The sequence below is a fragment of the Panthera onca genome, chromosome F1, assembly GCF_046562875.1.
Source record: "Panthera onca isolate mPanOnc1 chromosome F1, mPanOnc1 haplotype 2, whole genome shotgun sequence".
Taxonomy (NCBI): domain Eukaryota; kingdom Metazoa; phylum Chordata; class Mammalia; order Carnivora; family Felidae; genus Panthera; species Panthera onca.
Window position 1 is genome coordinate 19,898,891 of NC_138355.1, and position 26,862 is coordinate 19,925,752.

The 26,862-nt window shown below is 47.8% G+C and overlaps 2 protein-coding genes across 5 annotated transcripts in view; one reads left to right on the forward strand and one right to left on the reverse strand.

The window, feature by feature from the left end:
- The window catches only part of TNN (tenascin N), a 55,316-nt gene extending 46,425 nt beyond the window's left edge, over window positions 1-8,891 (forward strand). For both annotated transcript variants that reach the window (XM_078441325.2, XM_078441326.2), the window contains 2 exons: window positions 5,567-5,730; window positions 8,022-8,891. In XM_078441325.2, coding sequence (XP_078297451.2) covers window positions 5,567-5,730; window positions 8,022-8,162 — 305 coding nt within the window. In that variant the 3' untranslated portion in view covers window positions 8,163-8,891. The remainder of the gene's footprint in view (window positions 1-5,566; window positions 5,731-8,021) is intronic.
- A 7,797-nt stretch (window positions 8,892-16,688) lies between these two features.
- KIAA0040 (KIAA0040 ortholog) overlaps window positions 16,689-26,862 on the reverse strand; it is a 43,701-nt gene continuing 33,527 nt past the window's right edge. For 2 of the 3 annotated variants that reach the window (XM_060643570.3, XM_060643569.3), the window contains one exon: window positions 16,689-20,134. In XM_060643570.3, the coding sequence (XP_060499553.1) occupies window positions 19,702-20,001 (300 nt within the window). In that variant the 5' untranslated portion in view covers window positions 20,002-20,134 and the 3' untranslated portion in view covers window positions 16,689-19,701. The remainder of the gene's footprint in view (window positions 20,135-26,862) is intronic. The other variant, XR_009613429.3, reaches the window with a different exon arrangement.

Consider the following 26,862-nt stretch of genomic DNA (forward strand, 5'->3'; position numbering starts at 1 on the left):
GGATTTTACCGTTGAGTTTTCTATTTAAGAGGGGAAGATGGTGGTTATTTTAATATATTTTAAACTTACATTTATAGTTTTTTAAAATTCCCTAACAAGTCGTTTGATTTTGCACGTTTTTGACTTTGGTGTGACTCTGTAGGAATGTGTTACCAGCCGGATCCACTGACTGTATAGGACCTGGTTGGTCCCCTTAGACGGTCATGTAAATAGATAAGTAATAATGTAAAGTAACTTTTGCAAAGTGTCACCTAGTGGTGAGGAGAATAAGGACCTACAGGATGGGACAAGGTGGGTACACTGAGGCTGTTGAAGGGAGCTTTCCCCAGGGCAGGAGGCAGGAGCTGGGTCTGAGAGGGTGGGACTTAGATGGGAAACAAAGAAGGGCTCCCCGGTGCGGGGGAGTCCATGGTGAGCAAGGACCGAGCAGAAGCAAGGGTACTGGGGTGTGCCCTTGAAGCCTGAGGCCACTCAGGAACCCCCTAACGGTGGAGGACTGTGAATAGATGCCTCTGGAGTGTGATCCAAAGTGGCCAGTAGCTAATGCAAAGTTACTTTTAGGTCTTATAATTTAATTGTTTTTTTTTAATCACAAGAATTTTGCATTTGCTAAAATGTGATGTTGCTAGCAAGATCTTTCAGTGCGATGTTATGGATGTCTCATGGTGTAGAGGATAGTCCCCGAGACCCAGGGAGTTTGCACAGGGGCCGGTGAAGGGGTGGGTCTGCTGACATGGGGACGTGGGAGGAGACAAAGAGGGAGGGGTAGGCACCTACTAGCGCATGAAGAGTTTGGGTGACAGACACGGCAGAATTGTTCAAGCGTTCCGAGGGGTGGGTGGGGGGAGCGTGCAAAGATAAGTGCAGTGTTTCAGGGAAAATCCTTGAAGAAAAAATGGACCATTGCTGGAAGAGCTGTCACTTCTCTCTGGGGGTCTGGGGTCTCCATAGGTGAAACAGGCTGGGCAACCCTTTTCTACTTGCTATACAGTTTCTGGATGTTGGGTACGCTGCACTTCATCTGCTCACAGTACAGTATGAAACGTGAAAGCCAGGCATAGGAACGAGGCAGTTAAAATGGTTGGGAAACACAGACGGACCTTCCTGGGGTTGTGACGATAAAACCGAATCGGGGTGGGGGGGGGGGGATGGAGAGATGCTGTTTTGACCACTCAGCACTCTGCCTACCTTTTCCCCAGTTCTGGATGAAATCAGACCACATTGCTGATGGCTCATTCCTGGATCTCCAACCATTAGGTGTGAGGGGTGCACACATCACAGGCTCCCTGAGACCCCTCGGGCCCCTCCTGCCCTGCTCAGTCCACATGGAGGATAGCTGGTCTTCCTTCTTCTTGCCGTTCACTACTGGCCGTGGAGATCAAGTCGGTCTGCCTTTCTCGGGCTAAAGATTCCCAGCCTCCCGAGACTCCATTCATGGGATCTTCCTTGGACAAGTTGCAGAGTTCCTACATCTCTCCCGGAATCCCAGTGCCCCCAGCTCCCAACTGGGGACATCACTCAGGCCTGCCCACGAGGGCTGCCCATTCTCCTCTCTTCTACCGCACTCGTAGACCTTTTCTGACGCTTGCCCTAAAATAACAGGGAAATGAACTGATGCTAATGGGGAAAGGAGTGAAAAGGAGTCAATATATTCGTGAATTAACGTGATCCTCCTCCCAGGGACTCTATTTGCATTTTAAGTGTGATTAGGGGATAATTGCCATTCTGAGGTTGTTCAGACCCACAGTGCTGGTCAGCGGAAGATGCCTTTTCTAATAGGAGGCCTCGGGAGACTTTCAGATCACACCACATTTTGGCAGCACTCTGGTCTCCCCATACGTGCCGTTCCTACTTGGACACTCTGAAATTGAGTGGTGGGCTTAGTGGAGTTTTAACTTTCCTTGTATAGGCTGATTTGTCCCCAGGAGAGTTTTGAAATTTAGGAAGCTTCTGACCACTCACATCCTAAATGATGAGGTGCTGTTTAGAGGACGTAGCACTCAAATAGAAGGTGAAGGGTTTGATGTCTCTGTGCACGTGCTGGCTGTCCCCATTGGAGCTCTGATTAGGATTGGGCATGTGGGACCCTGGGGGAAACGTGTCAGTCAGGACCACGCTGACTCACACTGTGCAGGTGGGCCCCCGGCTTCTGCTTCCCTGAAGTCCTGTCAGAGAGCCCGTTATTCCCCCGTGAAGGAGAGCCCAGCAAGGAAGTGCCAGGTGAATATAGTTTCCGATTCTGGATCTTGGAGCAGGGCAGGGAGGACATCTAATGAGCTCTGCCTATAAGACGCTGTTCGTCTCTGGAGAGGTGATGGTGAAAACACAGACATTTGGAGTGGCGCAGAGCGACTTCTATGGGCTGACCCATCATTTACAGCTGGGTTCAATCCCATCGACACGAGACTAGGGGATGTCCAACCAGGGATGGGTTCACGCCCCGGGGGCACTTGGAAGCGTGGCTAAGGAACGCCACCAGCATTCAGTGGGCCCGGGCCAGGGATGCTGACTGTCCACGGTGAGGAATTGTTCTACACAAATGCCAGTGCCTTTCTTGCTTTGAAACAGATTCTTTAACACTGGTACTTAGAATTTTTTTAACTGTTTGTTTATTTTTGAGAGAAAGGGAGAGTGTGAATGGACGAGGGGCAGAGAGAGAAGGAGACACAGAATCCGAAGCAGGCTCCAGGCTCTGAGCTGTCAGCACAGAGCCCAGTGCAGGGCTCGAACCCATGAACCGTGAGATGGTGACCTGAGCCCATGTCAGACACTTAACTGACTGAGCCACCCAGGCGCCCCTTAAATACTGGTACTTAAAGGGGAAACAAGTGTTGGGTTTGTGGACACAAGGGAAAGCTAGAAATGGCACACATCCACTTCCACGGGCCCGTTCCTGTTCCCAGGGTTCAAGGTCCAGACAGTCTTGTGTGACTTACAAGGGATGTGATGTCGATGGCTTCTTGGGGTCTGAGGTGGCTCAGCTGCCTGGGTCATCCTTCCCGACTCAGGAGGTGCAGGAGGAGAGCTGATCTTGGAGTGATGTTTTGACAAGATGGGTGATAACCAGCTCAGTGGCCCCACCCAGGGCTCTTATGGGGTCGCCACCAACCCCACACGCACCTCCTGAGGGGAGCCAGCCGCCCACCCAAAGCCATTATACTAGAAGTTAAGGCTGCTTATTTCTCATCCAATGTTTTCTCCTCAAACTCTGATAGAAGAGAGAGGGTCTGACGACCACTGGCTTTTCTACTTTATCTTACTTAGGGAGATAAGCTTAATAGATCAGAACACCGTGTTGGCTGGGGCCTGACGACCAGAGCAAAGCAATTTCTTGATTCATGACTATCCTCGCTGTCTATGCTCTGAACATCAGCATGGCTTCATTTTCTGGAAGGGAGCAAATCCATCATGGAATAAACTGCCACACTTAGTCCAAAACCTGCTTTGCTTTCCTTGATCCCAGTGCCTAAGTTTCGATAACTGTGAACAAATCGTTAAGAAACAGCCTCCGCACAGATTCTTAGGAAACAGCTCTGGGAACTTTAGACGCGCGTTCGGTAAGCTGAGCTCATTAAAAGAGTGTCACCAAGGGAGCCATCGCGTGTTATTTTAAGCTGTAGTTAACTGTCTGCAAGAGAGCTGAAGGGGAGAGAGATGTGTACGAATCCAGCGACTACACGCCTTTCCTCAGTTGGAGGAAACTCTTGGGGGCAGGGGCCCTTCAGCTGTCTTAGCAGGAATGGCCTGTGTCCCCTGCTCTCTCTCCCCTGCTTTCGCTGGGGAAGCCATCAAGGAGCCATTGTTCGAGCTGCAAAGTCAGACGGACAATCTGGGACAATCTGGGACCTTCCCTTTTCATAATGTGTTGTTAACTCTTTACATACATCTGCCCCCTTCCTCCCCCAACTAAGTTCTTGAGGGCAGGGACCTCCTCCATCTGTTTTCCCAGAGCCGAGCGTGGTGCTGGGCCCGGCAGGTGTTCTCATGGTTCCTGAATAAATGAAGGAAGTTGCAGACTGGCGTTCTGAAGGGCTGGTTGTCCTCAGAAGAGCTTGTTAAAATGCAGACTGCAGGCGGGTACTACCTCAGAGTTTCTGGTTCTGTGGATCCGGGGTGAGGGTGGAGCTGAGAATGTGCCTTTCTAACAAATTCCCAGGTGCTGCTGATGCTGCTGGTCCAGGGGCCACACCGGGAGAACCAGAGACGGACTGCTCTGGTTCGCGTAATTAATTAAAGGTCTCTATTGAAATAAGGCAGCCGCAGGCAAGTTGGTGTGTCAGGGAGGACCCTGGACTGGGAATCTGAGGACTGAGGTTTGAGTCCCGGCCCTACTATCTGGGGACAGTGGGACCTTGACAAGTCCCCAGAGTCTAACCTCTGTGAGTCTGTCTCCTCACAGGACCGCCGGCCGCCTGGCCCACCTTGTAGGCTGTCGTGGGGACAGAGGGGGAGGATACGGATGTGAAGGTGGTCGGTAGCTCAGGGGTCAGATGAAAACCTAAGTGTTGTTATGATAAGAACACAACTTAGGATTGATTCAGGCCCTTGTCACCTTTTATGAGCTGAATTAGGAAGTAAACTGATACAAAGATGATACGTACCTTGGGGGAAATGGTAGAAAAACAAGTCAGATGATTCAAGCGGATTTCCAGACAGATGTAATGAAGCACTGAACTGTATATATGTGCCAGGAGGGCCTGGGAAACTCGGGAGTGTGTGCTGGGAGGGGGTGTGGGAGGATTATTAAGGAGACCGACCCTTCCTCAGGAGTGGGGTCCAGCTGGGCTTTGAGGGGCGTTTAGGAGTTGGACCGGGAAGGGCAGAGGCATGGAGGGCAGACCTGTCTGCTGCACAAGCCGTGTGTGCCTGTGGGGACAGCGGGCCAAGAGATGGTGCGAAGGGTACAAGCCAAATTACAGGCTGCAAAGCAAAGCAAGGAGGAGCGGCTCCTTCCCTGTGGTGGGTGGTGGGAAGGACATTGACCTGAGAGCATGAAAGTGGACACTTATGCTTCAGGAGGCCGGGAGGGTTGTCGTGTTGATGCAGGCCCGAGGAGAGGAGAGCAGGCCATGTGGCAGCCCCGGGAGTGAGGCCATCTGTGAGTGATCCTCAGGAAGAAGGGCTCCGTAGAGGGGTACATGGGATTGGCAAATGTGGCTCGGAGTTCGAGGCTGGGGTGGCTAAGAGGATGGCTGAGTGAGGGCAGGGAATATGGGAGAGGGGGTGGTCAGGTGCTGGGAGGAGAGCCGACGAGTTTGGTTTCAGATGTTTGGTTATTTTACATGACTGTGTAGCCTCTGAGTGAAAATGCTGGAGGGGAGCAAGCTGTTGGAAGCTATTGGAGAAACAGGCCTGAAGTTTGGGTGACAGGCCAGGAAGGAGAATCTCTTCATCTGTATCATGTCCTCACCTTGGCCGTTTTCAGAGACGAGTGATTTACCTGTGACATAAATGGCCAGATCTTTGGCGTTTTCATGCCCAGAGATTGTCCTGCTGAGCCCAGAGTTCCATCACCATCTCAGCGGCCGAACTTCAACGTTCACCCCTCATCTCTCCTCTCCCGCAGGGGATGCTCTTACTTACCACAACGGATGGAAGTTTACAACTTTTGACAGAGACAACGATATTGCCCTCAGCAACTGTGCCCTGACACATCATGGTGGCTGGTGGTATAAGAACTGCCACTTGGCCAACCCCAACGGCAGATACGGGGAGACCAAACACAGTGAGGTAGGCGACAGGTGCACTTTTTTTGTTCCAAGCTCTGCCCAAAGCTTTGCGTTCCCAAAGTGACACTCTCCACGCTGGTTTGGCTACCTCTCTCCTTCTGATGCTCCCAGTCGGGGCAGTGGGGCTTGTTCTCCAGGCTCTATGGCCTGGAGGTCAAGGCCTCCCCTGCCCACCCGCTGCAGCCCTTCCCCACTCTGCATTCCTACCAGAGCTGCAAACTTAGTGTAGGTGGGTGGGAGCTCAGGCTGCCCACTGCTGGACAGAGACAGGTGACATGGATTATGCACCATCTGTTTCCGGGCCACCCATGGACACTGTCTTCGTAACAAAATACCATGGGCTGGGTGGCTGGAACGAGACACATTTGTTTCTCAGTTCTGGAGGGTAGGAAGTCCACGATCAAGTTGCCTGCTAGCAGATTCGGTTCCTGGTGAAAGCTCTCTTTCTGTCTTGTGGATGGTGGCCTTTACATTGTGTCCTCCTATGGTGGAGAGAGAGAGAGAGAGAGAGAGAGAGAGAGCTCTCATCTCTCTTCCTTTTCTTACAAGGGCACTAATCCCATCATGGGGGACCCCACCCTCATGATCTCATCAACCCTGATTACCTCCCCAAGGTCCCACCTCCAGAGACTACCACTTCAGGGGTTAGGACTTCAACATATGCCTTGGGGGCAGGTGGGGACTAACATTCTATTCATAACTTCAGAATTCTTTCTAGTTGTTCTCCCAGTGAAACCACAACTATTTGCCTCAAGTCCTTTGATCACCAGGAAAACAAGTTTTTTCTGTCTTTGACCCACTTTTGGGTCCACTTCATCCAGAGCCACTCAGAGTCTACCCAGAGTGTTGTGCTAAACTTCTCTCTCCGTTTCAGGAGGTGCACCCAGACTGAGTTCTTGATGGCTTCTCTCCCCTTCCTTGCTCTGAAACTTTCCTACCAGTGATTTCTCAAACCTCCATGACCCGTGGACATCATCTCGACTCCTTGCCAGGCATCTCCTGACTGCTCCCACACATCTTCTTGAAAATGGCGTCTTGTTGCCATGAGCTCCTCCCCGCCTTGGGTTTCTAACTTCCCACCCTGGGTCTATTCTAGCCTTCAGGAAGCCACCGCTCCCCAGAACTTACCTTATAACCGGTGTCACTGTAAATATTAGCTCATCTCAAGTCCAGGTACAGTTTGATTACTTTGGCCCTGACCAGACCGGGGGGGGGGGGGGCTCCCAATCCTTGTGTGATTTTTCAAAGGGAAGAAGAAATGTTCCCCCAGGGAGGCCAAGGAGGGTGGGTCCATGAATCATGGTGGCAGCATGTGGGCTGACTCAGAAAGCCTGTGATCAGAGATCAAATATTTGAAATGAGCAGCCAGCATGCCCTAAACCATCCCCATATTTGCTAATAAAAGACATTCATCTGGTTAATGTGCTTTTCACAGTCTGCAAGGCATTTAGCTTCTTGTTTATTATTTACCTCACAAATTAAAATATATAAAATTGGTCACTTGGGCTCTTTATTGGCCAGGTTGCAAGGTTATTAAGTGAATTAAATATTATTACGCTCACCAGTCAAAAGACATAAAATGAAATTTAGTTTTCAGCAGGCTATTCGTTACCCCAGAGCTAGTATCTAAACAGTTTAAATTGAAAATGATTTTACACGATTGGCCAATTAATATGTTTATTTTTGCCTTTAATTTTTTGGAAAGGAAAAGAGTGAGGCAAAGATATTGTGCCTGTTGCTGGCCAGGTTGACCCTGTGTTAGCTTTGCTGCCTCGGGCTCCCCGGCCCCCTGGGCTCACACCCTATCCTCACACCCTATCCTTCCAACCACCAGGTGGAGGTGGTGGGGGGCTTCTGAGTCATCAGCCTAACTTCAGCAGAGGGCACATGTTTCTATTTTTTTATTAGTTTTTAATTTTTTATATTAAATATAATTTGTCAAGTCAGTTTCCATACAACAACACCCAGTGCTCATCCCAACAGGGAGGGCACATGTTTCTAGATTCAGCTGTACTTCCCTTATCATAACTACCCCAGTAACCACCTGTCTTCCCTAAGCAGAGAGGGTGTGGTCCTCCCCTCCCCTCCCCTCCCTGCAAAGAAGCGTTCCTTTGTACCTTGTACCTTAACCCATCCCACCCTCCTCCCTAGTGCCTTTTCTTGATGTTGGCTTTTTTCTTTCTTTCTTTCTTCTTTCTTTCTTTCTTTCTTTCTTTCTTTCTTTCTTTCTTTCTTCTTTCTTTCTTTCTTTCTTTCTTTCTTTCTTTCTTTCTTTCTTTCTTCTTTCTGTAGGGGGTGAACTGGGAGCCATGGAAAGGACATGAATTCTCCATTCCTTATGTGGAGTTGAAAATCCGCCCTCATGGCTACAGTGGAGAGCACGTCCTGGAGAGAAAGAAGCGGACACTAGGAGAAAATTCGAGAATGTTCTGATGGCCTATTTGAACAGTCATCACACGAGACAAGACCAGCCCAGGGTTGGGGCTATGTAGGCTTGGGGCAAGGTGGGTAGTGGTGACTGGTTAATGGAAATTTGAGGGATACTCCTGGCCTCTGGTTTCTGAGATGGCTGGGTAACCTCCAGGACAAAGTGTGTGACCAAACTTCAGACCACACAGGTCTCTGTCACCTGCATTTCTGCCCATCTGTATTGGGGACCTGCAAATCAACACAATAGTATATATGAGAAAGAACACCGGACTGCAAGTTCGTCAGTCTGTCTTCAGTAGCAAATATATGGGATTGGGGAGTAGGGGGAAGGGAAAAGAATCATCTAGCACTTCCCCAGTTGGTGTGTGTGTGTGTGTGTGTGTGTGTGTGTGTGTGTATACAATCTTTTCTCTAGAAAGCCATACCGAGGAGGGGTTCTATTTGATGACCAAGGGACTTAACGTAGTCTGATGCTTGTTACCTCCCATGACCACTGGGATTTGAGGAAAAAGGTATAAATCTTCACCTGTTTGAAAAATGCTAGATCAGGAGAAAGAATAAAGGGTCCAAGACTGATTCACATCGAGCTAAGTTGTGACCAGTATCCAGCAGTCTGGGAACCAAGCTTCCGTGTTACCCCCCTTTTCAAGTTCCCCCTTCCCACATATTTGCATAATCACTTTCAGAGATCTGCATATGTTGTGAATAAATTCTCACTCGTTTCAGCTTTAAATAACTGGACTCTTTTGGTGATTGGTCCCTCCCAAAGACTCTTCAGTGACTCTCTTTCATGCCCTCAAGTCCTCAGCCCTGCCCCTTTCCCTGGGCCCCCACACTGTTGGGCCTGTGGGTGTTCTGAAGGTGCCCAGCAGAAGCTTCTTGTTTGCTCAGGCACTTGGCAGGTCGGATCCTTTGGGTTTACTTTCCTACCCCTTTGGAAAGTTTCTCCGTAGTGAAGTCAGTGATCATTATTAAAAGTAACTTACATTCTGATTCAAGAAAAAAAAACACCACCACCTGGTTTTTAAAAAATTTGCCTTGTGTTATTTAACTCACATCAGTGCGCTTGAATTCTAAATTCAACCCAAGTGCATGTGAAGGTACAACTTGTGCATCACACGGAATGCGGTCGGCCTGCCGTTTCATACTTGCGAGACGGCGAATCGTGGTATTTGGAACCCGGAGAGATGAGATGAGTGGGAGCGGAGGCATGTGCCCTAAAAGCTTCAGCGCCGCCCCAGGCCCGGGGAGTTGTTCACTGCCTCAGGCTGTCCAGGCTTTAACCTCCGGCCGAAGGCCAAGCTACCCCCAAACGGGTTATGTCCCCCTTGTAGGCTTTCAGCACCACCCGCGCCCCCCCCATACGCACCGTGCCGCAGTGCTGCTAGATCTGGTGAGGGCGGTCTAAACAGGAATTCGGTGAGAGTGTGTGTCTGCCTGCTTCTCGCCAGGGTGTGTGCTGTGCCCTGGGGGGGAGGGGGACACAGGTGAGACACAGAGGTGAGCAAGCCAGACGGCGTGTGGACTGTCATTCATTCGTTCACTCTCATTGATTCCACAAAAGCTGACGGAGCCCTGTTGGGAGCCAGCTTCTGCTGTAAGTACTGGTGCCGCGGAAGCGAAGAAACTGCACTAGTCCCGCCCTCACCTTGGCGGTTCAGGAGCCTGGCGCTCAACCCAGTGGGCGCAGTGGACCGAACCTCGGGGTGACTCCGAGCTGGGGCTGGTGCGTGGCGGGCAAAAATTCCCCACGTGGGTTGGTGAATGCTTGGTAAACGCGCTGGGTAGAGCGCAGGTTGCTGAGCCTCATCCTTAGGTCTTGTGACTCAGTAGGTCTGGGCTGGGGCTGCCGCCAGATTGACCACTCTTGGAGTAAACTCTGGCATAGGGGTAGCCTGCTGCTGGTCTCTCTGCTCTGGACCTGTGATATCCCCCCACACACCTCTGTGTCCCCTGACCGCAGCATTTCTCCACGACCGGCCAAGATGAGGACTTGCCAGGACCTGGAAACTGCCATGGGAGCCGTGCCGCCCGGAGGACTGGCAGGGGAAACCTCAGCTGACCCTTAAAGGTTCTCCATGGGGCAGAGAAGAAGTCGGGATGAGCTCATTTTTAAAGGCTGTTCATCTGACCGAGGAGAACGTTCTAGCCCTAAATGTCTGTGCCTGGCCTCACTGGAATGAGACCAGCTCTGGCAGCCCCCGCCCCTGGGAATGGGTTCCTGCACAAACCTGCTCTGCAGAGGCCGTTTTCCTCAGAGTCAGATTATGAGCCATCAGGGTTTTGAAGCTTAAGGGGCAATCCCTACCCTTTAGGACAAACCAAAGAAGACAAAGTCTGTCACTGCAGGGCCAGGCTGCAAGCCAGGCAAGAGGGCAGAAGCAAGGACGGAAGTACCAAGCACGTGCTAAAGCTCCCAAGCCGTCTTCTGTCCCATGCAAACTGCTAGCTAAGCGGTCATGGACAGAGCACAGGCCCTGCCCTCCAGGAGCCCGTGGCGTGGTGCTGACGGTTGGACAGCCGTGGGGACAAACCAGGGCAGCCGGTAGCACGTCGGGGAGAGTGAGTCAACAGGGGTATGGACTGTCACTGTGGAGCAAGTGTCAAGGACGTGACATCAGCATTAGGTCAGGTAGGAAGAGTCTGAGTGTGTCAGGGAGAGAAGAGAGGCCTGAGGGGGGCAGCGCACCTTGGGAAAAGGGAACTTGGTGGCAAGGATGGGAATGGGTGGGGTGTGGTGTGGGTGAGGGAGGGAGAGGAGTGATTGATGGGGAGGCTAGAGAGATGGCAGGGACACTTGGCCCTGTGAGTGCTGGTCCTCAGCTCGGTGCCTGCTTAACCTCCAGGGACTCTGCCTCAGTGGGTCTCAGCTGAGCCCTGTGCCTGGAGCCTTTCAAAGCTAACATGCAACCACTGCTAGGATGAACGAGTTGGACAGCAGAGGTCGCTCAGCGGTGTTTGAATCTTGCAGTCACACTGACAGTTAAGCTTGCATTTTGAAAATATCTGTCTGGAGACAGGATAGAGAATTGTGGGGAGCTGTTGAGGGAAGCTCCTAGGAGAGGGTGGAGAATCACAGACAGGTTAGGGCTATTGCAGTAGAAAACAGGTAATGGTTCTCTTGGTCTGTGGCAGAAATGGTGGGACGGGGGAGAGGGCACAGATTAAAGAGATATTTAGGAGGAAGAATCAGCAGGAACTGAGGGGGCTGGGTGGTAAAGGCAAGGGAAGAATCCTGTCATGGCTGAGTTTAGAGCTGGTTTTTTCTCTGGGAACAGGGTCCCAGAGTTTGTTTGTCACAAGGCATCACAAGCTCTGCCTTTGAACTTAGAACTCTCAGGGATTCAAGGATCAGTAAAGCCAGAAAATGCTGAATGAGCCAGGGAGAAGGACTAAGAATGACTCAAGGGATTCTGAGAGAGGGGATGTCAGGAAGAACAAGGACCAGGTGTGGTGCATGAAAAGAGAATTCATGGACGAGAAGACAAACAGCAGAGCAGGAGGCAAAACAAGTATAAATAACGGAAAGCTCTAGGCAAAACGCAGTCATTTGCTGGAAGAAGTCCTCTGCTAAAAAAAAATTTCCAACTCATTCCCTTAAGTCTTCCACCAGGGCAGTGAAAAGGATCAGGAAGGAGTTTCTGTCAATAAAGAGTGCAGATCAATCTGGTCAGGGCCCGCAGCCCTCTGCAGCAGACATGCTGTACCCAGTCAGGCCAGCAGATGGCAGTGTTGTCCCATTGGGAGCATCTCCCTTCAAGGCCATTTTCCAATCCTCTCTGAAGGGGTGTTCTGAGGTTCTTCCTTCTCTTCCTTCCTGGGTAACACGGCCTGGAGAATCAGCTTATGGGGTACGGCTCAGCATCCAGCCCGTGCTGGGTGGTTGTGCAGGTAGTGTTGCTGTTGGCCTAATGCACAAAACAGGTAACTGGGAAACACCTTGAAGAGATTACCTACTGAAACCTAGATTCTGTCCCCTGACCTGGTCTACCTGGCCGGTTGCTGAGACAAGAAGATGGATCCATTGGCACGATGAAAGGTGAAGGGGGCACCCCTGGAAGAGATTTAGGCGGTTCCTAGTGTGTAATTAAATCCACTTCCCAAAGTCCTTCTGTTAGTCGGTTGTTTCTGTGGGGGAAATGTGGAACGGGTTGAATTCCACTTGCCATGTTATATAAAGAAGTTAGTTCCCAGGTTAGCCCATAAATGCCTGTTTATTCCATAATGCAGACCAATTTCAGGGCATGTATGATGACAGAAATAGAAAACGCTGGTATTGCAGTGTTGTTATTTAAACAAGGGAAGGAAACAAAATGCAATGGAAATGGTTATTTGTGTAAGTGAAGAAAATCAGGTTTAATTAGACAAGGCTAAGGAGGCAGGTGAGGCTTGCTGTGGAGCACCTGAAGGAGACATCTGGGTGCTCTACAGCCTTGTGGGCATAGCTCTTGATTGTGTTCAAAAGGTTTCTGACTCAAAGTAGGTATCGCAAGTTAACAAGTCTTTGAGGAACCCAAATCCGATTAGGCTGGATCATGATGGCTGGTGTGTGAAGGGCCACTAGGATGGGATTCTGAAGACTTTGGTTTCCATCTCGGGTCTGGGTGAGTTACTTACCTTCTGTGGGGCTCATATTCTTCGTTTATAAAATGGAAATGACATCAGTCCCCGAGGTACTCCCTGCAAGAATCAAATAAGATACCGAAAGCACTCTTATATATATAACACTCTGGAATGGTAAGAGGGCTTGGATCTCTAGTCTTGATAACTTCAATCAAAACGTTTGGATTTTCTTTCTTCTCTCTCTCCCTCCCTCTCTCCCCCCCCCCCTTTTTTCCCCCTGATAGAGGTGTATCCCTAGCCAGCTCTAAGGTGTATGTGCTATGGATAGCCACCAGTGGGATTATTACAGCTAACCAACAGACAAAGGAGAAAAGGCAGAGTGGGAAAGAAAAGCTTAATGAAGGTAAAGGGGGATCCATCTATGTTTTGGAAAGGGTTTCCTTGGGGATGATATGAATTGAGCTGTACATGAACCCTCCATGGCAGCATTTCCAAAATGATATTCCTCAGAATCCTTGCTCCTCCAGATCTCCTAAAAGAAGAGGTTTAGTGGTCAAATAAACTTGGGAAAACTCTGAGGTAAGTGGAGTTATACTAGTTTCTTTACTAAAGTACCCGTTAGAACCTTTAATGTGATACGTGATTACAGATCTCAAGGAGGCAGAGAGGGGAAGTCATGGGCTGCAGTAGTTTGCAATCTTGTTTGAATGTAGGATTTTCTTGTGTTCTGAGTAGCTAATATTTCTCAAGGTGTGGTTCAGGGACCGCTGGCAATTACATAGAGTGCTTGTTAGAAGAGCGGGTTGTCTGGACTCACCCTCGACTTAACAAATCTGTCAGAAGGGCAGAGGGACTGGGAATCTGCACTTGTGAGAAACCCCCCAGTGATCTCTTTTCCTTTCCCTTTTCCCCCCAGTCAACGCATTATTGAGCATATAGGATGCACTAGTTATTGGAGATAGGGTGGTGAGTGACGTAGTCACTCTTCAGGCCTCACAAAGGCTTATTCTAATGAGGGGATGGCAGGGAAGGGTGGGGAGATGGGAACACCCACAGTGCAACATAGTCTGATCTTACTGTGATCCAGAAGACTTGTGTGGTTAGGGAAGCTTTCTTGGAGGCAGTGATGTAACACATGGAACATTTCACCCCAAATTTGTTTGTAATGACAATTAAGACTTAGAGTTATGAAAATCCCTCATCTGTCAAATGGGCATGACGATTTTGACCCTGACATATTTGTCAGCATCACATAAAACCCAGTGAGTCCTGAGCCCATTTAGTTGGAAGCCCAGTAAGGAAACACTCCCAGGAAGGTGGGAAAATGTGGATTCAAAGTCTTTCTTGATCTGGCCACCAGGGGGCGCTGTCACGCAGGGTGGCTTGGTGTGGAGAAGAGGCTGAGGCAGGGGTGAGTACCTACCCCATCCGTCACAAATGCAAATTGGGAGTTTTGGTAATACTGTAGACCGTGCAGTGTATGCTGAAATTATGGACCACATCACACAAGGAGGAATAGAAAATGCACAGTATTGGGGCACCTGGGTGGCTCAGTTGGTTAAGTATCTGACTTCGGCTCGGGTCGTGATCTCATGGCCTGTGGGTTTGAGCCCCACGTCGTGCTCTGTGCTGACAGCTCGGAGCCAGGAGCCTGCTTGGGATTCTGTGTCTCCCTCCCTCTCTCTCTCTCTCTGTCCCTCCCCCACTTGTGCTCTGTCTCTCTCACTCTCAAAAATAAACAAACATTAAAAAAATTTTTTTAATAAAAAAATAAAAAAGAAAATGCACAGTATTTTCAGTCCCTACCTCATTTGATCTGTCTGTATCATTTGACTCTATTGACTCTTCTTGAAAGTTTCTTCTCCTTTGGCTTCGAGGACACAACACTCTCATTATCTTCCTTCTACCTGAATGCTGAATGCTTTTTATGCTTTATCTCGTTACTGCTGTGTCCCTGTGAGACAGGGATGGTCATTAACTCTACCATACTGGTAAGTCTTTACGGAGATTAAGTCGTCAGCCTGAATTCTCTAACCAGTGGGTACTGGAGTTAGCATCGGAATCGGGAAGCCCTTAGCCCTGAGTCCTGACCTGTCACACTCATGGTGGCCTTCACCAGGCTGTCCTCTGCATCACTGCTGCAGGCTGCACCCTCTGGGTAGAGGCAATACAAACGGGGTCCTCCTGTCCTTATTTCTTCCCTTGTAAGTCTCTAGATGGCTCCTGGGTGATCCCCCACGGGCTGTCCGGATGCTAGCTTTGCAGCCCCTCTGGGACAACTCTGTGTTGCTGGCACCTAGTGTGCTTGGCAAATGGTAAAGAGTCAAAAATATTAATGGAATAAGTAGCCTCAAAGAGGGAGTTAGATACATGCATGCAGGGCCATTCCCGAAGGAACGATCACAGGTATTTGAAAACATCCTTTTGAACCCATGACAGGAACAGACAGCCGTGTTGAAGGGACTCTCCCCCCCCCCCCCCAGTTCTGTAATCCTGTGACTTCGAATTTGGGAAAGATACTAAAATCAAAGGGCAAGGAGCCAGCGCAGAGTGTTGTGGTGAGTTGAGAATGCGCATAGCACTCTCTGGGTCCACAGGCACACCGCCACTGGCAGGGCTGAGCCTGAGCAGATGCAGATGGTGGCTTTGGCTCTGGCACACACCCCCCAACCAAGGTGGGCAGCGGCTGTCCCTGCCTTTGGTTGCTGGACAACGGTCCCTGGTCGACACTGGAAAGTTTTGGAAGTCCTGGAAAGAACAGAGACCTGCATGAAGAGTCTCTTCTTGGGCTGTCATGGAGTGTGTGGCAATGGGGAAGGGAGCCCAGGAACCAACTAAAACTACAGAAATGTCAGCCTACCTTGGGGGAAACAAGACGAAGGGGGAGCGTGTGCCATAGGCCTGTCTTCCTAAGCCCTAGCTGAAATGGAGTCAATACGGTGTTTTAGCAGCCTGTTTGACCACTTCCCCCATGAGCCTCTAGATCTGTGCTCTGCAGGATGGTAGCTGCTAGCCACGTGTAGCTACTGAGCACTTGAACTATGGCTGGTGTGACTCAGCTACTGCACCTTTAATTTTATTGAATTTTAATTAATTTAAATAGCTACATGTGGCTAATGGTACCATGTTAGATAGAGACATTTCCATCTTATCTACTCTGTCGGACAGCCCTGTTCTACAGGGCTTCTGCTGAACGGCCAGCTGAGCATCAAGGGAGGACTCTGGAGCATCTGAATCATTCCATTTCACAACCAATGCAAAGCCGTTGTCCACTTGAAAAGAAGATATGCGTTTTATACATACATACTATACAGACATACGTGTGTGTGTGTGTGTGTGTGTGTGTGTGTGTGTGTGTCTTCCTATCTGGCTATCCATCTATGTATCTAATAATGTAAATACATATCTATGTATCCATGTATGTATCTAATAATGTGTGTATATACACGTATGTATGTGTGTGTGTGTGTGTGTGTGTGTGTGTGTGTGTGTGTAGGTACCTACGTATTTAACAATGAATGTACCTAAATATGTATGTATCTATCCCCCCAGCAGCTACTATAGAGACTTCTGATCTCTCCCCTTCCCAATACTAGATTTAACTTAGAGGTCTATTTCTACTTAGTTTTTGCTATTTTCCCTTTTCCTTTAAGAAGACATTGACTGACCTCATCGAAGGGAACGCTCTCTAAGAGTTGCCAAGGAGCGTCAGTGTTTTTCCTGCAGCCAGCACCTCCGAGGGTGTCTAGTCTCTGAGGTGTCCTCTCTGGAGGCAGTGATGTGAGAGCCTGGTCCTGGTCCTTTGACCTATGACTCTGTCAGGGGGAAGACAGTGTCCAGGGACAGCTGGGCCTTTTGTGTCCTAGCGGGAGTCCATGCCTCTGTCATTTCTGAGTGATGTCTGGGAGAGGGAAATATTTACTGTCAAGAAAGTAACTGATGCCAGCAGGTAAGGAGGCCAGGCACTGCTGTCTTCCAAATATTTTATTTAAATAAATTTTTCTTTTGCATGTGTTTGAATTTTCTAGAAAAAAAGTTCTGACAAACACTATACCGCTTGGACCATTTATACTCTTCTTGAGAAGGTGACTGCCCTTTCTCTACATTCCCCACTCCCCCGCCCCCCCCCCCCCCAAGAAATAAAAAAGCCACCAGAATACATTGAGCAGCGGGGAGGAAGCCTTCTCTGATGACGGTGGATGAGTTTGGCTGGAGTTGTTCAGATCTCGGCCCGGGGACTCCTCCCCAAGCCTGTGCTGGTTGGGGAGAAGGAGTAAAAGTGAAGAGGAATAAGGGGTGGACCCGGGGTGGGGGTGCCGGGAGAAGCAGGAATGAGACGAGGAAACATGGGAGAGGAAGATAAGGATGATGGGAGGAACAGGGAGTGACTCCAGTGACTTCACGGGGCTCCTTTCATGGACCCACTTACTCAACAGAAGTTTGGGGGCCTATGGCACCCTGGATGGTGTTGGGGGGACCCTGGTGAAGGCTATCAGGGAGGCAGCGGGGGTGGGGAAAACATAAGCCTCGTTCAGCATCTGGGTCTCGTAAGTCCTGGGCTATGGAAACAAGTGAGAAGAGAGCTTCTGGGTGTTTTGCGCCTGGAGGTAGTTCAAATCCATTTGATTAGGGGACAGTGGGGTGCTGCACCTGGAGACAGAGGCCTCGTCCCGGCAATGACAACTGACTGACTGCCGTCTTAATTCAAGCTAGCAGCCAGTTGCCATGGCAACCATGTTACTTGTGTGGTCCCGGATCCGAGCGATCCTTTCTCCTAGATCACATCTGACACCCAGCCTCAGCCGTCAGCTCCGTGTCTCCCCAAGGTCATCCGTTTTAGGGGGGCAGGAAGGGCGTGGGGAGGCATGTGCATTTGGTGTGGGGCGATGAGCAATCGTCCTGTGATGGGAAGGGGACAGCCAGCTACTCCATGACGAGCCGTCCGTGTACAAGGGGACAGCCAGCCAGAGAGTGCTTCTTTCTCTGCTAGAAGGGGCTTATGACTAGGGGGTCTGAGCAGCCAGGGCATTTGGGGCCACCTGGTGTAAGAAGGTGGATGCGACTGGTTTTAAAACACGGGAAGGCCTGAATTCTGCCTCACAGCGTCGCCGGTTAGAAGACGGATGCAGCAGTCGCCGTGAGACGCCTGCCCCCACAGGCCTGGAGAATACCTGGCGGGCAGGTGAGTACCAGGCAGCCCAAGAGAGCAAACGGAGGACATTTTGCCATGAACACAATCCTGCAGAATTTAGCTTCTTGCTACTATAGATATCATAGTTTAGCTACATTGTTAATTAAATTGCAATTTTACTGCCTCCTAGAACTGCTTCTGTGGGAAAATATTTCAAGAGAGCTACCCAGCAGATTTGCAAGTGACCTTTCAGAGCACAACCCGCTTCCAATTTGGGAATTATACATCTTTGTCATACAGTCACAATACAATCAAAATACCAACCATCTCCTCACATATGTGGATTAACTCGGCCTCCCAACCTCAGCCTGGTGGGGAGACACTCGCCTCAACTCAGTCGTGGATCTCGGGGCGCACAGGCCAACCTGACTGTCGATTCTGTGCATGCCTGTGAGGCACTCAATACCCAACTTCCATCTGTTGGAGCAATTAGTGGGCTCAGAACAGAAGGTCACTCGGGGGGATTGGTGAGGTATTACACGTTGGCCCTCAACATCATCACGTATCCAACAGCATCCACAGACAGTTCTGAGTACCTACTGTGTGCAAGGCACTTGCCTGAGCTTCAAGATAAATATTAATAAACCTCTATATAGCTTTGCTCTACTTTCATTTAAACTCTGTAACTTCTGTATCCCATCTGCAACATGCCACACATCCATTACAACCTTGTGAAATTGTTTCCAGTGTGCCTTCCGCGAGACTGTACCGGATATTGCCTCAATTTCTTCCCTGCTGAGAAGCTTTGGTTACATAGGAAATCCCTAGGTCAGGTGTCTGTCAGATGTAGCATCTCCTTCCCGTCTGTAAAACATTGCACAGGCTCACAACTGCAGTTCACGGAAGTGAATGGAGTATCCTTGGTTTCCAGAACATTCTAGAAGTCACCACCAAGAGCTGTTAGTTTGTGCTTGGAGAGGGGCACCTTGCTGAGTGGTTCTGGGGGTAGCGTCTCAAAAAGAGGTCTTAGACAGCATTCGATACCGATCCATGGTGATGGGGACCTTGTCATGAGTTGCCAGATACAGCTTTCAATGGATTTTGATCCACCTCACTTGAAACTTTTTCTCCCATGTGAGAAACACAGGAACTTGGCGTGTCTGTATCGATGCACAACCTGATACAGTTGTATATTGCTGGAGTGCCCAAATACGAGGATTTCCAGTAAAAGGTTGTGTGGGGATAGGAATAGGAAAACACATATCTCTAGCCTGAGTGGCGTATGGAGTAGACAGTGGACAGGTACCTTATCTGGGTATGTAATTGTGCACGTGTGCCCGAATCCGGCCAGGCCTTCCTATGAGAAATTTTTGGGAGAGAAGATGATGTACTTGTACAAAGTAGGTCATCAATGACCATTTGATGAACAGAATATATTTGCCCAGGTACCTGTTGCCTGAATTCACACGCGTGTGTGTATGTGTGTGCGTGTGGGCACTATTGTGTGCATGGTGGGCATGTGTGTGCATTTGGGAGACGTGTCAAGATGTATGGACAAACGTTCCTTGTACTTTTGCGGATGGAGCTTACGGGATGCAGGTGGAAAGGATGCCTGAGTCTGTGGTAAAGAGCATTGTTATCGGACACATAGCTGCCAAGACAGTGCCCAAGAACTGTCCATATTCTTTCTGGGGTGTCCTCCACGGGGACGCTCAGCCTGAGGTTCGTCCCTTGGTTAGTTCCTCTGTGGACACGAGTGCATCACTTTGGGCCTTGCTGCTCTCTAGCCCGTGTGTAGTTGGAAGGTGGCTTAGTCCCCGAGGAAGGACGCCTCTGCTCCCTGCCTAACTAGACAGGCAGTGATGGCCTCTTTTCCATCTGGAGAAGCTTGGGCTGAGCAGAGATCCAGAGGTCTTCCTCAGCCTTCCTCTTCTTCTTTTTCTTCTTCCCTTTGTTTCGCTCCGGCTGTGGGCCACTCTTGCCTGGCCGGCTCCAGCAGCAGTGGCAACAGATGAAGATGAATGTCATGACCACTAGTAGTGGCAGCCCCAGCAGGATGCCCAGGCAGATGGTGTTAAAGAGGCCCTGTTGGTGTTTGGTCAAGATGGTGTCCCAAATGATGCTGAAGAAAGAGCTGATCTTCTCCATGGCGCCGGGCTAGGCTGGGGCCACAGGAAACTCGTAGCTCACTAGAAAGTCCTGGGCTCAAGCTGAGATAGCCTTGTCCACTTGCAATTTATTCCTCTTCGAGCCCTGGGCTTGGGCATGCACCTGTTACCAGCTGAAGAGAGCAAAACAGACAATTCAAGAGAAACGCAATGGTAACGGTCTACAATTTTTAACAACGACGTATTTTTGAGGCTTAGGAAAAGGGACGGAATTGAAGATTTCCAGAGTTCGCTGAAATTGTATTGAAACCCAGTAAACAAAATAAATGCACACATTTAAGTAAGTACTCACTATTCTTGTACACACTCTATTGGGGATAAGAATTGATAGTGTATCAGACCTGGCTCATCGCGTGTGCTCAGCATTTGGTGGATACGTGAATCAACGTGCGGATTCAGCGCTCCGGGTAGGGGTTGGCGCCTCTGTAGGAGCGGTTCTCCATCTTTTCTCCCTGCAGCTCATCTGATGGGCGTTGAACCCATACTCCTCACAGGACAGCTGTGTCTCACTTTCTGTGAACACACGTGCCATTTTCCACACATACTGAAGCTTAAGCACAGGACGGAATATCTGAGTCTTGCCGCCTGTCACAGGGGCCTGGACCTTCCCCAGGCTATGAGGTCAGCAGTCCTTGTCCTGCCTCAGCCCTGACTTCTTTACTGTCCCTTCACGCTCTCTTCCCAGCTCCGTCTCCTCCCTCTTCACATCCCGCTCCTGTGCCCAAAGAGGACTCACTGAGCTTTGCGGTGGGGGACCATGTGCTGGTTCCCTCTGTTTCTCTCGTCTCCCTCATCGCTCTCATCTCTGCTTCCTGTCCCCAAGCTGAATATTCCCAAGACTCCTGCCCTGCCTGTGCCTGTTCTTGGCATTGGAAAAGGAGTCCCGCAGGCTGCTCAGCAATGGTGTTTAAAAACTGGGATGGGGGTCCATACTTCCACCCTCAGCTCAACTATAGCCGGGACTGTTCCGGTTGTTTATACAGAGTGGCCCTTCTTCCACCGGTACCCTCTCCACCTCTCCACGTGTATCTTAAGCCTCAGCTCTCAAGTGTAAGGTCTTACAAGCTCCTTCAGTTCTGGAATCTACAGGTTCCTATGTGTAAACAAGACTTGGAGGGTAACATGGTTCAAGGCAATTCAAGAGGCCTTCTGGTACAAGACATTGTCTGGGACCCAAAGATCAAAGACCCGTTGATTTTCAGCTGGAGAACTTAGAGATCATTGCAACCAATGCTCTCACTGAAAGATTAAGACTCTGAGGCCCAGAGTGGGGAAGGGACATGCCTAAGGCCACACAGAGGTGCCACAAACACCCAGAGTTGGGGATAATGGGTCAGTTTCTCTTCCAAGGCTGCTGGGCAATCAGAAAAACCAGGATGATGTTACTTTATATTTGTGTTTTACTTGATACTTTTCTAACCACTTTCACATGAGTTATGTTTTTAAAGAGAGAACAGGATGTTTATGGAGAAAACTGCTGGGGACCCAGGTTCACAATCATTATGAAGTCCAGGTTTCATTCTGTCACTGGGACATAAATGTGTGGCCCCTCCTGGGGAGTGTGTTATACTCAGGGGTTGTCCACAGAAGTCTAATTCCTTGGATAGCACTCTGTAAGTTCCGCACGTACCTGTGTGTTCACTCAAACTCCACCCGAACTCAGTCCTAGCCTGCTGGCATTTGGGCTCATGCCCTGAGGACGTTATCTACACACTTTACGCAGTTGTATAAACGGGTGCCTACTGCTGTACCGCTTGGTCCTTGAAAGTGAAGTAATGCTATATAATGGCCCTGATATGCCGGTCACCATCCTGGGCACTCTACACCTATTGACCCATTTTGTTTCATTACAACCTTAGGAAGTAGGTACAGGTATTTTCCTCATCTTTACAGCTGGAGAGACAGAGGCAGAGGTCACACAGTGAGTGAGTGGCAGAGCTGACCTGACTGATTCTGGGGCGTTTGACTCCAGATCCCCACGTTGCGAGCCCTTCATAGGTGTCGCTCTGAGCCTCCTATTCCTTTGTGCAGAATTAACCCGTTTTGGCAAGTAGCCCAGGATTTATAGAATCTTACAATACTTGGCTATTCCCCAGATTGACTTAAAAACGTTTATCCCAATCTGTTGTGGAAGAAGACTGCACAGTGATTTATTTCCCACTGTTAGATACTTCACAAATGCATGAAGATACATACAATAAAAATCCAGTCCTGCTCAAGGGGAGGTTTATAGAAAGCATATGACTGCCTGAACATAAACTCAACTCGCAACAAAGAGAAACATTCTGAGAAGTCACACCCCTTTGCCAGAGGCTCCGTGTGAGCCCCTCAGAAGCCCTGGAGCATCACGTGCCGTGGATATGCTCACACGCCATCAAGCCCACAGGCTCTTTGTCGAGAAAAAGCACCCTTGGGTATCTTCCCCGCCCCCTGCCATCAAGGCCAATCCACTGACTTGCTCCTTCTCACACACTTGGGTCTCTGGATTTCCCTTCTTACTTTGTGGTCACCTTTGCTTTTACTTCAGCCCTTGTTTGGCCCCATATTTTTTTTTTTTTTTTTTTTGGCCTATCTGGAGGGATTTCCATGCTCTCTTGAGGGAAGACTTTGGGGGCTTTTCACTAATTTGATCCACACATATATTTTCCTGGGACCAAATGCTCCTCATACCGTATTTCTAGGACTCACATTAGATACCACCACCACATTTGTTGACAAACTACTCTGTGTCAGATGTCATGCTGGTCCCTGCAGGGAACGTAAATGCATTAGGAGCCCACTTTTGGGTTCATCTAGGGAAAGAGAGGAAGGGCTTTGAGCCCTTGGAGAATATTAGGGCAGTTTTCATGAAGGTAGAGCCACCTGAGGAGGACCTTGAAAGATGAGCAGGACCTTGACAGGGAAACATGGGTAAAAGGATGTTCAAAGATTCTAGGCAGAGAAACTTCTAGAATATGGCAGGAGAACAGGCTGTCTTCTGGTGAGCCTGGGGTTCAGGGTGGGAGAGGGGAGGACTGTAGATTGTGGCCAAGGTAGAGAGGGCCTCCATAGGGTGTGTATTTATTTGGGGTCTTTATTTATTTTTATTAAAAAATTTTTTTTTTTAAATTTACATCCAGATTAGTTAGCATATAGTGCAACAATGATTTTAGGAGTAGATTCCTTAGTGCCCTTTACCCATTTAGCCCATACCCCCCTCCCACAACCCCTTCGGTAACCCTCTGTTTGTTCTCCATATTTAAGAGTCTCTTATGTTTTGTCCCCCTCCCTGTTTTTATATCATTTTTGCTTCCCTTCCCTTATGTTCATCTGTTGTGTCTTAAAGTCCTCATAGGAGTGAAGTCATATGATATTTGTCTTTCTCTGACTAATTTCTCTTAGCATAATACCTTCTAGTTCCATCTGCATAGTTGCAAATGGCAAAATTTCATTCTTTTTGATTGCCGAGGAATACTCCATTGTATATATACACCACATCTTCTTTATCCATTCATCCATCAATGGACATTTGGGCTCTTTCCATACTTTGGCTATTGTTGATAGTGCTGCTATAAACATTGGGGTGCACGTGTCCCTTCAAAACAGCACATCTGTATCCCTTGGGTAAATGCCTAGTAGTGCAATTGCTGGGTAGTAGGGTAGTTCTATTTTTAATTTTTTGAGGAAACTCCAAACTGTTTTCCAGGGTGGCTGCACCAGCTTGCATTCCCACCAGCAATGCAAAAGAGATCCTCTTTCTCCGCATCCTTGCCAACATCTGTTGTTTCCTGAGTTGTTAATTTTAACCATTCTGACAGGGGTGAGGTGGTATCTCATTGTGGTTTTGATTTGTATTTCCCTGATGATGGGTGATGTGGAGCATTTTTTCATGTGTCGGTTGGCCATCTGGATGTCTTCTTTGGAGAAGTGTCTATTCATGTCTTTTTCCCATTACTTCACTGGATTATTTGTTTTTTGGGTGTTGAGTTTGATAAGGTCTTTATAGATTTTGGATACTAACCCTTTATCTGATATGTCGTTTGCAAATAGCTTCTCCCATTCTGTTGGTTGCCTTTTAGTTTTGCTGATTGTTTCCTTCACTGTGCAGGGACCTTTTGATGAGGTCCCAGTAGTTCATTTTTGCTTTTGTTTCCTTTGCCTCTGGAGACACGTTGAGTAAGTAGTTGCTGCGGCCAAGATCAAGGAGGTTTTGCCTGCTTTCTCCTCGAGGATTTTGATGGCTTCCTGTCTTACATTTAGGTCTTTCATCCACTTTGAGTTTATTTTTGTGTATGATGTAAGAAAGTGGTCAAGGTTAGTTTTTCTGCATGTCGCTGTCCAGTTTTCCCAGCAACACCTGCTGAAGAGATTGTCTTTATTCCTTTGGATATTCTTTCCTACTTTGTGAAAGATTAGTTGGCCATACATCTGTGGGTCCATTTCTGGGTTCTCTATTCTGTTTCATTGATCTGAGTGTCTGTTTTGTGACAGTACCATACTGTCTTGATGATTACTGCTTTGTAGCGTAGCTTGAAGTCTGGGATTGTGATGCCTCCTGCTTTGGTTTTCTTTTTCAAGATCGCTTTGGCTATTCGAGGTCTTTTCTGGTTCCATACAAATTTTAGGATTATTTGTTCTAGCTCTGTGAAGAATGCTGGTGTTGTTTTGATAGGGATTACACTGAATATGTAGATTGCTTTGGGTAGTATTGACATTTTAACAATATTTGTTCTTCCTATCCAGGAGCATAGAATCTTTTTCCATTTTTTGTGTGTCTTCTTCAATTTCTTTCATTAGCTTTCTATAGTTTTCAGTGTATATATTTTTCACCTCTTTGGTTAGATTGATTCCTAGGTATTTTATGGTTTTTGGTGCAATTGTAAATGGGATTGATTCCTTGATTTCTCTTTCTGTTGCTTCATTGTTGGTGTATAGGAATGCAACTGATTTCTATGTATTGATTTTATATCCTGCGACTTTGCTGAATTAATGAATCTGTTCTAGCAGTTTTTTTGTGGAATATTTTAGGTTTTTATATAGAGTATCATGTCATCTGTGAAGAGTGAACGTTTGACCTCCTCCTAGCTGATTTGGATGCCTTTTATTTCTTTGTGTTGTCTGATTGCAGAGGCTAAGACTTCCAATATTATATTGAATGACAGTAGTGAGAGTGGACTTCCCTGTCTTGTTCCTGACCTTAGGGGGAAAGCTCTGTTTTTCTCCATTGAGGATGATATTAGCATTGGGTCTTTCATATATGGCTTTTATGATCTTGAGGTATGATCTTTCTGTCCCTACTTTCTTGAAGGTTTTTATCAAGAAAGGATGCTGTATTTTGTCAAATGCTTTCTATGCATCTATCAAGAGATCATACGGTTCTTGTCCTTTCTTTTATTGATGTGATGAATCACATTGATTATTTTGCAGATATTGAACCAGCCCTGCATCCCAGGTATAAATCCCACTTGATCGTGGTGAATAATTTTTTTAATGTATTGTTGGATCCAGTTCACTAATATCTTGTTGAGGATTTTTGCATCCGTGTTCATCAGGGAAATTGATCTGTAGTTCTCCTTTTTCGTGGGGTCTCTGTCTGGTTTTGGAATCAAGGTAATAGTGGCTTCATAGAAAGGCTTTGGAAGTTTTCCTTCCATTTCTATTTTTTGGAACAGCTTCAAGAGAATAGGTGTTAACTCTTCCTTAAATGTTTGGAAGAATTCCCCTGGAAAGCCAACTGGCCCTGGACTCTTGTTTTTTGGGAGATTTTTGATTACTAATTCAATTTCTTTACTGGTTATGGGTCTGTTCAAATTTTCTATTTTTTCCTGTTTCAGTTTTGGTAGTATATATGTTTCTAGGAATTTGTCCATTTCTTCCAGATTGCCCATTTTATTGGTATATAATTGCTCATAATATTCTCTTATTATTGTTTTTATTTCTGCTGTGTTGGTTGTGATCTCTCCTCTTTCAGTCTTGATTTTATTTATTTGTGTCCTTTCCTTTTTCTTTTTGATCAAACTGGCTAGTGGTTTATCAATTTTGTTAATTCTTTCAAAGAACCAGCTTCTGGTTTCATTGATGTGTTCTACTGGTTTTTGTTTGTTTGTTTGTTTGTTTGTTTGTTTGTTTGTTTTTTGGTTTTGATAGCATTAATTTCTGCTCTAATCTTTGTTATTTCCTGTCTTCTGCTGGTTTTTGGTTTTATTTGCTGTTCTTTTTTCAGCTCTTTAAGGCGTAAGGTTGGGTTGTATATCTGAGATCTTTCTTCCTTCTTTAGGAAGGCCTGGATTGCTATATACCTTCCTCTTATGACTGCCTTTGCTGCATCCCAGAGGTTTTGGGTTGTGGTGTTATCATTTTCATTGGCTTCCATGAACTTTTTAATTTCCTCTTTAACTCCTTGGTTAGCCTATTCATTCTTTAGTGGGATGTTCTTTAGTCTCTAAGTATTTGTTACCTTTCCAAATTTTTTCTTGTGGTTGATTTTGAGTTTCATAGCGTTGTGGTCTGAAAATATACACGGTATGATCTCAATCTTTTTGTACTTTCTGAAGGTTGATTTGTGTCCCGGTATGTGGTCTATTCTGGAGAATGTTCCATGTGCACTGGAGAAGAATGTATATTCCGCTGCTTTAGGATGAAATGTTCTGAAGATATCTGTTAAGTCCATCTGGTCCAGTGTGTCATTCAAAGCCATTCTTTCCTTGTTGATCTTTTGATTAGATGATCTGTCCATTGCTGTGAGTGGGGTGTTGAAGTCCCCTACTATTATGGTATTACTGTCAACGAGTTTCTTTATGTTTGTGATTAATTGATTTGTATATTTGGGTGCTTTCACATTTGGGACATAAATGTTTACCAT